The sequence below is a fragment of the Lonchura striata genome, chromosome 23, assembly GCF_050655825.1.
Source record: "Lonchura striata isolate lonStrDom1 chromosome 23, ASM5065582v1, whole genome shotgun sequence".
Taxonomy (NCBI): Eukaryota; Metazoa; Chordata; class Aves; order Passeriformes; family Estrildidae; genus Lonchura; species Lonchura striata.
In genome coordinates this window covers 2,103,581-2,118,532 of record NC_140725.1, presented here as the reverse complement: position 1 = coordinate 2,118,532, position 14,952 = coordinate 2,103,581, and the positions used below count along the sequence as shown (strand labels likewise).

Here is a 14,952-nt window from a genome sequence, read left to right as displayed (position 1 = left end):
TTCCAGCCCAAACCATCCTGGGATTCTGTGATTCCACATTAAATAAAAAGAGGTGCTACTTACTTGGCTTGACAGGCAAAAATAAACTTTAAAGGAATTAATTTCAATGGTATTAAAACCTGATACTAGAAATAAATGTTCTGGTTTATATATTAAATAATCTGATGGTTTAGTTGATTGCATTCTTTATTTCTCAGTGGTAAGAGCTGTGAGAAGCTGGTTTGAATTCCAGTTGTTTCATGTTCAAGAATGGTTGATTTATAGCAGAATCTCACAGAAGCAGAATGGGTCTCATGAAGATTTTAAGAGCACGGCCTGGGTTTGAAAGGAGAATCTACAAAACAAAGAGAGTTTATGAAAAAGGAGGAATTAAGATGGAAAATAATATTATAACATATACATATATATCTACAAAATATGAATGTAGAAATTAGAGATGACAATGTATATGATGTAGTGGGAGAATGGCTCTAATGATCAAAGGAAATAATCTTTGGGTTGTTATCTTTAGATAAATTCTTTAGCCAATTTTGCTACAATGGGCAAAGAAAGAGAAATTGTTTCAAGGTGGAATGCCTGAAGTTAGAGAAGAGAAGGCCAAAAATGCCACCAAGGGCTCGGTTAGGGAAGAACGGTTTCCATGGGGAAAATAAATATTTATGAAAAGTAACTAGGGCGTCCAAAACACAGAAAAGACCCTGGTGGTAAGAAGAGGAAGGGGAAAGACACTAAACTTCGAGGGAGAGAAGGTGAGAGGTTCAGGTCTCGCTTTCAGCCATGCTTTCTTCAGAAGATAACAGACACCAACAGAGACAAGAAGATGTCACATCTCCTTTGGAGGACGCCGCAAGAGAAAGGAGAAGGATTTGGGTCATCGAGGGCCCTGCTATAGATAAAGGTGTGAAAAGGAGGCATCTAGGGCATCCCATCCCCTCCCGGGCAGCATGTGGGTGTGGGAAGCGGCGAGCGGCGGCGGCCGCGGGGCGCGGGGGCCGCGGCAGGCGCTGGGCTGCGGCTGCAATCGGTGCGTTGCCCCTTTAATTGTGTCCCCAGCCCTCGGGCGTCTCTGTCCAACGCCCACGTCAGCAAATACCTTTTGTTTCTCTCCCGTTCGGGCTCGCAGGGCTCGGGGCTGCGGGAGCAGCGGCGCGTCGCCTGCAGGCACGGCGAGCCCCGAGGCGGAGCCGGGGATCCCGCAGCCACCGCCCGCTCCCCCCGGCTCGGCGGCAGCCGCCCGCAGCACCCCGCCGGTGAGTGGCGGCTCTCGCACGCCGGTAGGCCGGGCAGGGCGCTGGGATTGGGGCGGAACGGGCCCCGCAGCCAGCCCGGCTGCGAGGAGGGCGCGGGGCTCCGCAGCGGCCGCGGGCGCTTCGGGCCGCTCGGTGCCGCCCGGAGCCGCTCGGTGCCGCCCGGAGCCGCCGGGAACCGCTCGGTGCCGCCCGGTGCCGGCGCTGCCGCGTCCCCGGCGGGCGCCATTTGCAGCCCCGGGCGCGGACACAAAGGGGCTGCGCGGGGCGGGCGGCGGAGGCGCTGCCGGCGGAGGCGGCTGCGGGCGGCGGGACGGGAGCGGCACCGGGCGCTGGGCACCGGGCACCGGGCACCGGGCGGGGACACGGGGGGCTCCGGCGGAGCGGCAGCCGCGGCTCCGTTCCCGCAGGCGGCACGGCCGGGCCGGGGCGCTCCGTGCGGGCGGAGCGGAGCGCGCAGCCGGCCGGGGCAGGCGGGCGCGGCGGTCCCGCGGTGGGAGCGGGGCCGGGCGGCTCCGGCGCCGTCGGGCGTCCCGGGCTGCCGGGGACCGGCCGGGCGGGTGAGTGACGGCGGCCGCGGCCAATGCCGGGGAGGCCGGGGCGCTGCCGCCGTGCCTTCCGCCCGAAGCGGGGCCCGGGCGGAGCGGGGAGAGGCGGAATCGCGGGTTCGAGGCGGAATCGCGGGTTCGAGGCGGAATCGCGGGTTCGAGGCGGAATCGCCCGTTCGAGGCACGGCCGCGGTCGCAGCCGCAGCTGCTCTTGGCTCCTCGTCTTCCCGGAGCTGCCTGAAGGCTGCGCAGCTCCAGCGGGCGGCACGAGTCCAGCCCCGCATGCTGCCCCGCATCCCGCCCCGCATCCCGGGAATGGATTTGCTGCCGGCTCTAGCACAGCCGTCCGTGCCAAATAACGCGGTCTTGGCTTCGCCATCCCTCTTGTTCTGTTGGGAAATGAATCTATGGTTGAGCATATCGTGGTTTAAATATATTTGTAGATTTAAAGAAATGCTATTGTTTGTAAAGATAGCTGTAAAATTGGGTCTGACATGTTTGGCTGAGTTACACAGCGCTGAAGTCGAGAGTGAAATAATTTTCTTCATTTTTTTTAGAGGAACGTTTCATTTCACCTTTTCTGGGATGGAGATTTCTTCTCACCAGTTTCACCTCTTGCAGCAACTAAATGAGCAGCGCAGGCAGGACTTGTTCTGTGACTGCAACATCCTGGTGGAGGGCAAAGTCTTCAAAGCCCATCGCAATGTGCTGTTTGCCAGCAGCGGCTACTTCAAAATGCTCCTTTCGCAGAGCTCGAAGGAGACGAGTCAGTCCACGACAGCCACTTTCCAGGCCTTTTCTCCTGACACCTTCACAGTTATCCTGGATTTTGTGTATTCAGGCAAATTGTCTCTCACTGGTCAGAATGTGATTGAAGTCATGTCGGCTGCCAGCTATCTGCAGATGACCGATGTGATCAGCGTGTGTAAAACCTTCATCAAGTCGTCGCTGGACATCAGTGAGAAGGAGAAGGATCGCTACTTCAGCCTGTCAGACAAAGATGTCAGCTCCAACGGCGTGGACCGATCCTGCGTGTACAGCGGAGGGTGGAGGGCAGAGAGCAGCCCCCCGCATTCCCACTCCAGCCCAGACCCTGGGACTTGTATGATGGGCGGCAACACTTGGAGCAATTTCAACTATTACCCCAGCTCTCAAAGAAATGCCCAGCAGCAGCTGTCCAAACACGAGCAGCGGCAGGATTCCATCAAGAAATCCCGGCACCTGGGGCTGCAGCAGCCTTCAGACATCCCCCACTATAAATCCAGCAAGCTGGAGGACAGGGCTGCCGAGCCCGCCGGCCACGCCGCGCCGCCCGAGGAGCAGGTCCACATCGACACGGAGGTGGAAGCTCCTCACGTGGGCTACCAGTTTGGCCAAGGGGCTGAGGTGATGCCCAGGGGCTTGGCTGTGTCGCAGCAGGAGCACGAGTCACCCCGCTCCTCCAGCAAATCCAAATCCTCCAAAGCTGAGGAGCAGTACGGGAGCATGCCCTCCATCCTGGGAGTCATGGGGAACTGGGCTGAAGGTGAGTGGGGTTTAGACACCTGTGAATCCTCTCTTCTGCCTCTGAGAAAATAGGTCTTACTCAATAGTAAAGCACAACTGTCAAAAAGACAGCTGTATTGTCCAGAAATGTATGCTTAGAAAGTTTGAACTCATTACCTTGAAATCATTCTGAGTTCTTGAAGTACCTGGGGTATTGAATTTAAAAATAAGTATAAGTTGGGATATTTTTAAGTTCATTTTCATAAAATCACAGAATACTTTGGGTTGGAAAGGACCTTAAAGCTCATCTTGCTCCACTCCCTGCCATGGGCAGGGACACCTCCCACTATCCCTGGTTGCTCCAGGCTCTGTCCAGGCTGGCTTTACCAGGTCTGTGTTAATACAGCCAATGGCCCACTCCTCCTTTGTTCCACTCCTGTGTAATCTACAGACAAACACAAATCCTTTGTGTTTGAAACAACCCGTGGATATTTTAATAAAGTGACCTGCTATTCTCCTCATAAAACACTTTTTCCTAGAGCATTACATGACACGATTTTGACTTTTTGTTTTTTTTAAATCCCATTATTTTCTGACAGATGACCTGTCCAGGATGAGGTTCAAGTGTCCATTCTGCAGCCACGTGGTGAAGAGAAAAGCCGACCTCAAGCGTCACCTTCGCTGTCACACGGGAGAGCGGCCGTACCCCTGCGAGGCGTGTGGCAAGAGATTCAGCAGGCTGGATCACCTCAGCAGCCATTTTCGAACTGTGAGTATTTTTAGCAACTGCATGATTTATTTAACATGTAAATCTGGCTAATTAAACACAGTGTGAGTGTATCTGGTTGATCTAATGACTCCTGTAAAGAAGAGGGGAATGGAACATTAATTTGATTTGGCTGCAGTCGAATTGAAGGATAATTTGCAGGAAAGAGGAGGAATTTGTTGGGTAATTGATGGCTTGCAGAGGTTCTGCTCTCTGCAGCCTGGGAGAGCTCCAGTGGGCAATTACCATGCTGGGGCTGGTGCAGTTCAGCGTTTGATGTCTCTGAAATTAAGGCAACATGTCACCCTGATTCTTAGGATTTTCTAAAGCCTTCTGAATTTACATTCTGTTGGAGAACTTTCCCACACAATTTCTGTAAACAACATATTGTTTACATTCTTTTATGAGGGTGGAGAAACTTGATGTACTAGTGGTTTGTCCAATGTGTTTGGAGAGGTGGCCCATTCACTCCAACCCAATGTCACCTTTGGGAAAGTATAAAAGTCGGAGTCAGAGAATAAACTTTCTTCTTTACCTTGGAAATAGCAGGTGGCTTGCGTCGTGCTTTCACGTGTCCTATAGCGACAGCAACGCTGCGATTTGATTTTTGCCATCTCCCAAAAAACCCATTGGTGTTTTACAAATCCATCCCTTCTCGATTTCCCCAGATCCACCAGGCGTGCAAGCCCATCTGCAGGAAGTGCAAGCGCCACGTCACCGAGCTGACGGGCCAGGTGGTGCAGGAGGGCACGCGGCGCTACAGACTGTGCAACGAGTGCCTGGCCGAGGCGGGCATCGACAGCATCCGCATTGACTTGGAGGCGGAGGCGCCTCTGGAGTTCCCGCAGGATGGGGACAAGGATTCCAGGTGGCACTACGGGGACGACAACAGATCCGACGTGGAGATCGTGGAGGACGGCTCGACCGACTTGGTCATCCAGCAAGTGGATGACAGCGAGGATGAAGCGGAGGAGAAGGAAGTGAAACCAAATATTAGGTAGTTGGAAGAAAAGGATTGGGAATTCCGTGGAAGAGGGAGGATGTACTGTGGCCAAATGCCCTCTGCCAGCTGATCCTACAGAGACATGTGGTTGAACAGGTCCAGACTTGCATGTATTTATGGACACGTCATTGAGGCCATGCTGGTTTGTTAGCAGAACCCCCGTGCGTTGTTTGGTTAAAAAAAAAATCCATCCTGAAATTATGCATCAACAAAGAAACTGCAGTATTATGTGGATAATTTTTATAGAGGGAATGGGGCACGTCTCAAAGCCCCTTGCAAGGAGGTCTAAATACTTTTTAAAAAATCACAGATTATTGTAAATTGCCCATTTTTCACACTTGTAGAGAGGTGGGGTTTATATATCATTGGGTTATAAACAAAGTATAAAACCCCCCACACCAGACAACCTCTCTTGAATGTTCAGAAGTGAAGAGAATCTTCCATGAAATTTCATGAAATCTTCATGTTATGATAAGGAAAAAGGCAATTAATTAAGAAAGAGCATTTAAAATGTTTTGGCACTTTTGTCTGGAAAAGGACTTCTGCAAAATTTATTAGGATGAGGTGAATCTTAATGCTTAACACATCAGAGACAAAACAGTTAAAAATTTGGATCATCAATTGATGACAGTAGATGTTTTAGTCTCAAAATTAGGATAGCAGACTGGGCTGTTTTAATAAGCACTATTAAATTACTCTTTTTTAATATTTCGAGACCTTTCAAAAGTGCCCAGACATGGTGGGATTGTTGGGGTGCAGGGCCAGGAGTTGAATTTGGGTGATCCTTGTGGGTCCCCTCCAGCTCAGGATATTTTCCAGTCTGTACCAGTGAGACCAAGATGTACTGGAAGTTCTAGACACCATATTTGTGTCATTTCACCCACAATTAGGCTACAGAGATAAGTAATGGTGAGGAAATTTTACTTTTCTAACAAAATAAGCTTGGTTTTGCTGCTTAGTGAGATTCTCTTACCCAGCACTGTCAGCAGGAGAGGAGCAGGAGATGCTCCTGCTGCTCTGCATTCCTTGGACACACCTAAGTGTTATTCCAATTCTTTGGATCATGGAACTCAATGGCTGTAGAGTTAGAAAATGATATCTATTTTTTTCTTTTTTACAGCTTTGTAAGCATGTTTGGCTGAACCCCGGGGTTTCTTACACAACAATCCCATATACATATATACATATGTATATATGTATATATACTATATAATCTTTCCCAGGGACAGCTTAAAAGTCACTATTTTATTTTTAGTTGTGTAAAAACTGTATAACTTTCTTGTATCATCATGACCAGAGTGCAGCATTTTCATTCCAGGCTGCAGGTGACCAACAAATGACAACTTGAGAACTTCATGCTAAATTCAGTGTAAGCATTAAGCACCCTCCTCTCCATGGGAAGCATCCCAAGAACACAAGAAATGGTGTTTTATTGTTCCTACAAAAATTACAATTTACTGGCTTAGGTTTGAGGAGGGGTGACTTAAAAATCTTTGTGATGACTCAGATGAAAACATCTTAAACAAGACTTACAATTGATTTTATGGATGATACTTGGTCAGCAGCCTAAAAATGGACTTGATGTGAAAACAGACATTTAATTTCTTGGAGCTTTTAAACTCCTAAAATGCCTGTTATTAAATGGCTAAGAAATATTCATGAGCAACCTGGATTTAATCAAACACACAAGAACAAGAAATATTTCAAAGAATATGGAGTAACTTTGCTCAAATTTCATAGATGTTTCCCTTTCCCTGTCCATTAAACAGTTTGACAACAAATCACAGGTATCAGTCCCAGGGTAAAAATGTGTCTGGAATTGGTCTGTGTTTGTTTGGGGATGGATGAAGGGGAGGGGAAAATGAAATGTTCTCTCCAGGCCTGAAATCTTAACTGCCAACTGCAAAGGTCAGACTATTAAGTGTTTCTTAATAGTGGGGGTGTTTTTAGAAGCAAAGGGATTTTTGGATCAATACTCAATTTAATTAGAGATCATAAATCTAACAATACTGAGGAGCAGATGCTTCAGAACGAGATCTGAAGTGGCTCTAAATGGGCAAATGGAACAATCCCTCCATAGGAAGACTTTTTAAACACAGGCAGATTAATTGTTGATTTGCTGGGCAAATAAGGGCTTTTTTCTGGATTTATATGTTGTTATTCTCATTAGTATAGCTAGATATCTGTAGTCATTTTTAAAGTATATTAAGCTTGGAGTTTAGCTCAAGGCTGCGATTCCCACAAGTCAATGATGTTTTCCTGTTTTTTAAAAGTTACCATTTTTACATTTGTTTCTTAATTTTGGTCTTTGTTTCCTTCTTTTTGTATTGCAAGACAAGATAAATGTTAAGTGCCTTCTGTTTTCCACGTCCTTCATTTTACACTCACATATTTTCCTTGTTTTTTTTTTTTCTCTAAATGGAAGTATTTGTTTTCTTTTTGTCTCCTTCCATTGCCTCTGATTGTCTTCTTCATATTTCTGTGAGGAGCACGTGCCCCTCATCAACACAAGGAACATTTCCTTTCCTTTCAAGGAGGAAAGTAAAGACCACATAGGGATGTTCCCACTGAATTTATTTATTTCCTTGTATTTCTTTCATCTTCATGTCTTAGGGATAAGGTTTAGTGCTGGACTTGATCTTAGGGAGTCTTTCCCAAGAATTCTGTGATTATTTTTTCTTGGTTTGTGTTTACTTTGTACTCACAAAACCACAGTCAAGAGTGAAGACAAAGTTCATAATCCTCTGATTAATGTCTCTTAACTATCCTTATTTTCTGACAATATCTTCCCATCCTTTCAAAGGCTGAAATACTGAATTTAAAAAATCCCTCTCCTCCTTTTCAGGTGTTTCTTACAGAATTCTCTCTGCCCCTAAAACCTGATGACTTGTGTGGTGCTTGATTAGTTCTTTCACATAATTTCCTTTTTTTTTTTTTTTTTTTTTGTTTGCCATTAAATTACCTAAACATCTGTATTTGCTATCCAAAAAATGTCACTTGTGCTTATGTTAAACAGTTGGGTAGCCCCTCTAAAAAAAAAAAAAAAAAAAAAGACCCCAAAAATCTCACAGAGGGCTGACTCTGACTGCTACAGGTATCCTTCCCTTACTCTTGGCTCTGCAGAATGTTCCATCTTCCAGGATTTTGGGATCCATCTCAAGTTTTCAATGATTACTTAAGGGAAAACTAAACCCACAAAACACTCTGTTGGATATAAAATGATGGAATATACATTTCTTCCCTGAAGCATCTGGTCACTGTCAGAGTTATCCCATCACAGAGCCACGCCAATGTCTAATTTCTTATATTTTAATTACTGTTGCTTGGAGGCAACAAGTACAAAAAGGAAATAGAAGGAAAAAATCTCCAATTCTGCCCAAAAGATTGAGTTTTGAAGAAAAGGATGTTCTAATCCTGCAGCCCTTGCCTTGCATAATTGTTCCATTAGGTACAAATTCGTGCCAACATTGTCTGTTGAGTGATGGGTATAAGTTGATAAGCTACTAAGGAAAGACAGTATAATTTAGTTAAATTATACTGTTTAACTTAAAACCTTTCTACATTGGAGGTGTAACCTTTCATCCTATTTAACTCATGAAATGCAAAGAGGAGGTTTATTCGGTGCATCAAGAATTTTAAACAGAGCAAGAGCACAGAAGAAGAGATTTTGTAGGGAAAATTGGGAGGAGTGGCTGGAAAGAGCCTTCCCTATATCTTGGCTTAGCTGCTGGAATAAATTAAACACTATTGAAGATCTCACCCGATGCTTGCTGTGGAAATGGGAACTGTTCTTTGCCAGGTTCTTGCAGTGCTCTGAGGATTGTACCGATGACTGCAGAGCTTCCTTCTCAAAATTATTCCATGATCTCTAGGAATAAGACTGAAAGAATCTCACCTAACAGGCACGAATTTGAAAGGGACTTGTCTTCTAACAGGCATCCTGATTCAATTTTCCACCCAGAAGGGAAAACAGGACAATCTGTGTATTGCACTCCTACGTGCAGCACTTTGCTTTCGGATTATCCTCATTGTTTGAATACAAAAATCCCGTTATAAAAATGCTGCGATCTCGAGCTAATATCATTAATCCTACACCGCGAAGCTCCGGATCTCTGCCGTTCACCGTTCAGGTGGCGCTTTCCCTCCACGCACACACAAAGGTAGCAACAACAAAGCCTTGTGCGAGCGGGGCAGCGGCCTCGGAGCAGCATGTGGGTGTGGGAAGCGGCGAGCGGCGGCGGCCGCGGGGCGCGGGGGCCGCGGCAGGCGCTGGGCTGCGGCTGCAATCGGTGCGTTGCCCCTTTAATTGTGTCCCCAGCCCTCGGGCGTCTCTGTCCAACGCCCACGTCAGCAAATACCTTTTGTTTCTCTCCCGTTCGGGCTCGCAGGGCTCGGGGCTGCGGGAGCAGCGGCGCGTCGCCTGCAGGCACGGCGAGCCCCGAGGCGGAGCCGGGGATCCCGCAGCCACCGCCCGCTCCCCCCGGCTCGGCGGCAGCCGCCCGCAGCACCCCGCCGGTGAGTGGCCGTTCTGCTTTGCGCTGGTGGGAAGGACCGGGCGGGCGTCGGGGCTGACGGCGGATGCGAGCGGGCGGCGGCGAGGAGGGCGCGGGGCTCCGCAGCGGCCGCGGGCGCTTCGGGCCGCCCGGAGCCGCCGGGAACCGCTCGGTGCCGCTCGGTGCCGCTCGGAGCCGCCCGGAGCCGCCGGGAACCGCTCGGTGCCGCCCGGTGCCGGCGCTGCCGCGTCCCCGGCGGGCGCCATTTGCAGCCCCGGGCGCGGACACAAAGGGGCTGCGCGGGGCGGGCGGCGGCGAGAGGGGGCGGCGGGAGCGGCGGAGGCGCTGCCCGCGGAGATGAGAGGGGGCGGCGGGACGGGAGCGGCACCGGCCGGGCTAACCACGGGCGCCCGGCACCGGGCGGGGACACGGGGGGCTCCGGCGGAGCGGCAGCCGCGGCTCCGTTCCGCGGGCGGCACGCCCGGCCCGGGGCGCTCCGTGCGGGCGGAGCGGAGCGCGCAGCCGGCCGGGGCAGGCGGGCGCGGCGGTGCCGCGGTGGGAGCGGGGCCGGGAGGCGCCTCCGCGCCGGCGGAGCGGCTCCGGCGCCGTCGGGCGTCCCGGACTGCCGGGGAGCGAGCGGCCAATTCGGCCGGGCGGGCGATGAGTGACGGCGGCCGCGGCCAATGCCGGAGCCCGGGCCGGGACGGTGGCGAGCCCGGGGCGCTGCCGCCGCATTCGAGCGGTCCCGAGGCGCCGGGGCGGAGGCTGTGCCCACCGCCGACCCGCGTCAGCCGCGGCTCTGCCCACGGCGGGAGGGCCAAGTTCTCCTACAGAGTCTGAGAACCATCATAGCTTGGTCGACAGAATTTTCCTTCTTTTGGGATACGGAATAATCCCGCTGGGACATCTTTTCACTTCTTTTGAGTTGTTAAGTTGCTTCTCTCTTGTTATGCAGAGTAGCGGCCGCAGGGAGATTGGAGATGCATTGGGAATGTGATAGCGCTTTTTTAAACGACGCTCATCTCTTTAAGTTAGGATTCAGCATCATTGATTCTGATCATATTTGATTGATATGATGTTTTTTCCTTTACAGCAAACCTTCCTCTTACTCCCTGCCTGGAATGGAGATTTCTTCCCACCAGTCTCACCTCCTGGAGCAGCTGAACGAGCAGCGGAAGCAGGACTTGTTCTGTGACTGCAACATCCTGGTGGAGGGCAAGGTCTTCAAAGCCCATCGCAATGTGCTGTTTGCCAGCAGCGGCTACTTCAAAATGCTCCTTTCGCAGAGCTCGAAGGAGACAGGTCAGCCAACCATAGCCACGTTTGAGGTCTTCTCTCCAGAGACGTTCATGGTCATCCTGGACTTTGTGTATTCAGGGATATTGTCTTTAACGGGTCAGAATGTGATCGAAGTCATGTCAGCTGCCAGTTATCTGCAGATGACAGATATCCTCAATGTCTGCAAGACCTTCATTAAGTCCTCACTGGATATTAATGAAAAGGAAAAGGATCACTACCTCAGCCTCTCGGCCAAAAGTGCGAGCACTGACCCTACCCCCGCCCGCCCGGCTCTTTATCGCTCCAGAAGGAAAGCGAAGAGCAACCCCCGGCGTTCCTGCTCGATCCCAGACGAAAAACCCAACGGGAATGAAAACTCCTGGAGCAGTTACAGCAGCTACCTGTCCTCACAGGTGATCCTGCAGCGGGCAGAGACCCAGCTGTCCAAAAGAGGCAGGAAACAGGGCTCCGCGAGGAAGCGCCGCAAGCACCTGGGGCTGTCGCAGAGCCGGGAGCTGGGAGGGTGCAAATCGGACAGAGCGGAGCGAGCCGGAGCCTCGGATCCCGCTCACATCTCCCACGGGGGAGAGGAGGCTGAGTTTGATGCTGAGAACGACGTGGATCGGGATGATTTTGGATATCATCCCGGAGCGGAGGCCGCAGCCAAGAAGTGGTCGGTTGCTCAGCTAGAACAAGAACTTTCCACAACTCCTGAGTTCATGGAGTTAAAGGCAGAAGAACTGTACACCTCAATGCCCACAATTTTAGGGGTAATGAGTAGCTGGAATGAAGGTAAACAATAGAAACTGCTTGGAAAAATTTGGTTTTCTCTGGGAGAATTCAGGTGGTGATTTGGAAGGAATTTGTACAGCTTCATGGAAACCAAAAACCTATCTGGAATGATAGGTGATTTTATCTGCTTGATTTTAGTGCTAACACTAAGATTTTCAAGCCAGAACAGGGCATGGGAATTGAAATGGGACTGACCAAGGTATTCTGTAAATTTCAACCCAAACATGCCTGATTATTTGGGCCCAAGTGGAGTTTAATGAACGCTTAAGGGCTGTAATTGATCTGGGGACCTGAAGGACTGAATTTCTACAATATCTGGTAATAACAGAGGTGTTCAACCTCAACCCAATCCAAGTCCTTCACATGAGAAGTCCTGGCATTGCTGGGATGTTGCATTTTGGGGTCCAACCAGCCCAAACTTCTGACATCACCTGCCCGAGGGTGGAACAAAGCTGACACGTTTATTCCCATGTGCATTCCTTTGGAAATGAACATATCTGTAGATCATAACTGTGTATTCTAAAGACATCTTTATACATCACACAGAGATTATAAATGTCAAAGCTATGAACCATTAGCTGGTGGAAGAGTCAGATATGATGGCTATGTATAAATAGCTGCATATTTATGATAACCTTTATATCTAAAAAATGTTGTCAGGAAGAAAACACTATCAAGTGGTCAATTAACATGTTAAATGAGAAGAAAAATGCAAGCTGGGGGATGTACATAAATATATATTTAACAAATCTATATCCTCCTTATTTATAAAACTATCTTTTAAAACTTAGTTTTAGTTCAATTTCTTTCTCAACAATATCTGTCTTATTCTATAACGTTTCTAAATCAGCATTATCTCAAAGTTTACATATAAATACATATTTTGTAAACCTATCAAACTTTGAAAATTTTCTATATACTTTCAATTTTCTATATTTTCAAAATTTTTAAATTATATTTTAAAATTTTCTGTTTTCACATCCTCCAAAGCGTCTATTTTATGTATCATTATGTACTATATATAATACAATACATACTTATACAAGCATCCAAATATCCTAAATATTGGGGGTATTTTCTTATTTAAAGAAAACACGAGCTGTCAGGTATTTTAAACTGAGAAGTGATGAAAAGTACAGCGAGAAAGCTCTGCTGTGTGCCCTGTCCCTGCCAGGTGACCTGCCCCGGATGCGTTTCAAGTGCCCGTTCTGCACGCACACGGTGAAGCGGCGGGCGGACCTGAAGCGCCACCTGCGGTGTCACACCGGGGAGCGGCCCTACCCCTGCGAGGCCTGCGGGAAGAGGTTCACCCGCCTGGAGCACCTCCGCAACCACTTCCAAACGGTAGGAAAACACAGCTGCCTTTAGAAGATTTGGGTTGTGGTTCAGCAAAAGCTCAGAGCTCCTGCTCCTTGTGGAAGTGTGAATTAATTCGCTGGTGGTAGTTGTGTAGGCGTCGCCAAACTCGGCACCGGGAAAGCAGCGCATCGGCTTGAATTGTTCGTTATTTAACATAACAAATTGTGTTTAAAATGTAATTTTTTAGCACGATTCAGCACATTTTCTGTTAGCACAATGGGGAGAATTGACATAGACTCCATGCATTTACAGAAGGCTCATAATTATCTTTATTAAGAAACCCATGCTTTTATACCCTAGTTTGCTACAGGTGGACCTAATTGGTCCTTTAATTAAAACACCATCACCATTGGCTAATGAAGAAACCTAACACATTCCACATGTTCACACCACCAGGTGCAGCAAGTTAAGAATTGTTTCTCATTCTTTTCTCTTGAGCTTCTTACAGCTTCTCCCACAACAACATCTGGGAAAGCTGCCTGCTGTGACCTGCCTCTCTGTGACCAGAGAGCTGCTGTGATAATTTTAATGGTTTAAAAAAAAAAAAGAAAGGATGAAGGGTGAATTTGTAAATTTTAAATCCTTTCAGATACACCAAGCTGGCAAACTGATCTGCAGGAAGTGCAAGCGCCACGTCACGGAGCTGACGGGCTGCGTGGTGCAGCAAGGGACGCGGCGCTACAGACTGTGCCACAAGTGCTTGGCAGAAGCCAATTTCGACAGCATCCCCGAGGATTTCAATCCAGCTGAACATTCTCCTGTCTCCTCCACGGGAAACAAACGCCCCAGATGGGCTCTGGAGGAGGAGCAGAAATCAGATGAAGAGACAGTGGAGGAGGAGCCCTATAATTTGGTTGTCCGACACAATAACGAAGATATTCCGGATGAGGTAAAGGAAAAGGTGAAGCCGAATCTTAGGTAGATCTTTGTGTATTTGTTGTTGTTGTGTTCAAGATTAAATGACTCGTGTCCTACCAACTAATGCTTTTAATAAAATGAAGTATTGCTAAAGTTCTGTTCTGAGAAGGAAAATTTGGACCAAAAACAAGTTGTTTTGCAGACATGGAACAGTGTAATTGCTTCTAAATGTCATCCAGAATGTACTGAGCATCATAAAATAGCCTGAGTTGAAAGGGACCCACAAGGAACATCAAGTCCAGCTGCTCACTTATTGTCTGGAAACTGTTTAGGAGAATTGATTTGTTTCATCAAAGCTCAGAGCTCCTGCTCTTCATGGAAGTGTGAACCAGTTTACAGTTCTACAAAGGTTCTGTATGATATAGATTTTTTAAAGACCAAATATTGCCAATTTGCTTGGAAAAACTCTTACTAGGTGAGCAGCTGAGAAATTTTAAACCACTTTTTTTTTTTTTTTTTTTTGCTGATATTGTAATTAATTTGTACATAACACATCAGAAACTTCCTAAGAAAGGAGCGAGGGAAACAAGTGGAGTTCTTCCTGTTGAAGAACCTTTTTAACAGAGCTTTGTTTTTTCAGTGAACTTTACAGCTTCTTATAGTTGAGAAAAGCATGATTTAGGAACTCCCACAGCCAGAGTAGAGTAGGTGACCAGGGCATCTGTAGTGCACTTGGATAGTATGAATTTGCCTTTTTTTCTTTTTTTTTTTTTGTACTGTAAATTTTATAGAAAGATACACCAACGTGGTTCCAAGGAAATAAAAAGTGCAATCACTGGAAGTCCAGTTGTCAGGTTTTTTTCCATTTTTTTTCCCCAGGATTGATGCAAGATTTGCTTAGACCCATCTAACTTACTCTAGGAATAAAGAGACCAAAGTCCCTTGAATTTCAGTGGGACATTTGTGATCAGAGCTTAAGATTGTGGAGCTACTTTAGAAAGGCTCTCCTGCTCATAAAACTTTAGGGTGCTTGACAGCATAAAAACATTTTTTATAGCACAATTTCCCTCAGAGGTTAAGTAGCTCTTGTAGTTCTGGAGCCTCTTAAGCTTTTTTAGTTGTA

The 14,952-nt window shown here is 48.0% G+C and overlaps 3 protein-coding genes across 8 annotated transcripts; 2 read left to right on the top strand and 1 right to left on the bottom strand.

The window, feature by feature from the left end:
- Positions 1-168: 168 nt before the first annotated feature.
- LOC110475348 (uncharacterized) lies at positions 169-2,089 on the bottom strand. Its single transcript, XM_085559732.1, has 2 exons — positions 1,094-2,089; positions 169-334 (listed from the first exon to the last, which is right to left on the bottom strand). Exons 1-2 carry the CDS (start codon positions 2,077-2,079, stop codon positions 292-294), a joined length of 1,029 nt encoding a protein of 342 aa, XP_085415858.1. The 5' UTR covers positions 2,080-2,089; the 3' UTR covers positions 169-291.
- Positions 332-6,830, top strand: LOC110475346 (zinc finger and BTB domain-containing protein 8A). 5 transcript variants are annotated; one of them, XM_085559730.1, is made up of 5 exons: positions 1,116-1,250; positions 2,353-3,063; positions 3,244-3,320; positions 3,880-4,049; positions 4,715-6,830. In XM_085559730.1, exons 2-5 carry the CDS (start codon positions 2,381-2,383, stop codon positions 5,045-5,047), a joined length of 1,263 nt encoding a protein of 420 aa, XP_085415856.1. In that variant the 5' UTR covers positions 1,116-1,250; positions 2,353-2,380; the 3' UTR covers positions 5,048-6,830. The 5 variants fall into 5 exon arrangements, with proteins under 5 accessions (XP_085415855.1, XP_085415856.1, XP_021395110.1 ...); XM_085559729.1 differs by lacking the exon at positions 1,116-1,250 and adding an exon at positions 332-898 and having other exon boundaries at positions 2,353-3,320; XM_021539435.3 differs by having other exon boundaries at positions 2,353-3,320.
- A 150-nt stretch (positions 6,831-6,980) lies between these two features.
- On the top strand, positions 6,981-13,982 carry LOC110475318 (zinc finger and BTB domain-containing protein 8A). 2 transcript variants are annotated; one of them, XM_085559726.1, is made up of 4 exons: positions 6,981-9,564; positions 10,636-11,612; positions 12,787-12,956; positions 13,561-13,982. In XM_085559726.1, the coding sequence occupies exons 2-4, from the start codon at positions 10,664-10,666 to the stop codon at positions 13,891-13,893; spliced, it is 1,452 nt and encodes a 483-aa protein (XP_085415852.1). In that variant the 5' UTR covers positions 6,981-9,564; positions 10,636-10,663; the 3' UTR covers positions 13,894-13,982. The 2 variants fall into 2 exon arrangements, with proteins under 2 accessions (XP_085415852.1, XP_085415853.1); XM_085559727.1 differs by lacking the exon at positions 6,981-9,564 and adding an exon at positions 10,228-10,469.
- Positions 13,983-14,952: the final 970 nt, after the last annotated feature.

Coding starts and splice junctions, on each gene's coding strand:
- LOC110475318 (XM_085559726.1), top strand. CDS start 10,664: ATGGAGATTTCTTCCCACCAGTCTCACCTCCTGGAGCAGCTGAACGAG. Junction 11,613..12,786: donor AATGAGTAGCTGGAATGAAG/GTAAACAATAGA, acceptor TGTCCCTGCCAG/GTGACCTGCCCCGGATGCGT. Junction 12,957..13,560: donor TCCGCAACCACTTCCAAACG/GTAGGAAAACAC, acceptor AAATCCTTTCAG/ATACACCAAGCTGGCAAACT.
- LOC110475346 (XM_085559729.1), top strand. CDS start 2,381: ATGGAGATTTCTTCTCACCAGTTTCACCTCTTGCAGCAACTAAATGAG. Junction 3,321..3,879: donor CATGGGGAACTGGGCTGAAG/GTGAGTGGGGTT, acceptor ATTTTCTGACAG/ATGACCTGTCCAGGATGAGG. Junction 4,050..4,714: donor TCAGCAGCCATTTTCGAACT/GTGAGTATTTTT, acceptor CGATTTCCCCAG/ATCCACCAGGCGTGCAAGCC.
- LOC110475348 (XM_085559732.1), bottom strand. CDS start 2,079: ATGCGGGGCTGGACTCGTGCCGCCCGCTGGAGCTGCGCAGCCTTCAGG. Junction 335..1,093: donor GAACGGGAGAGAAACAAAAG/GTATTTGCTGAC, acceptor TTTGTTTTGTAG/ATTCTCCTTTCAAACCCAGG.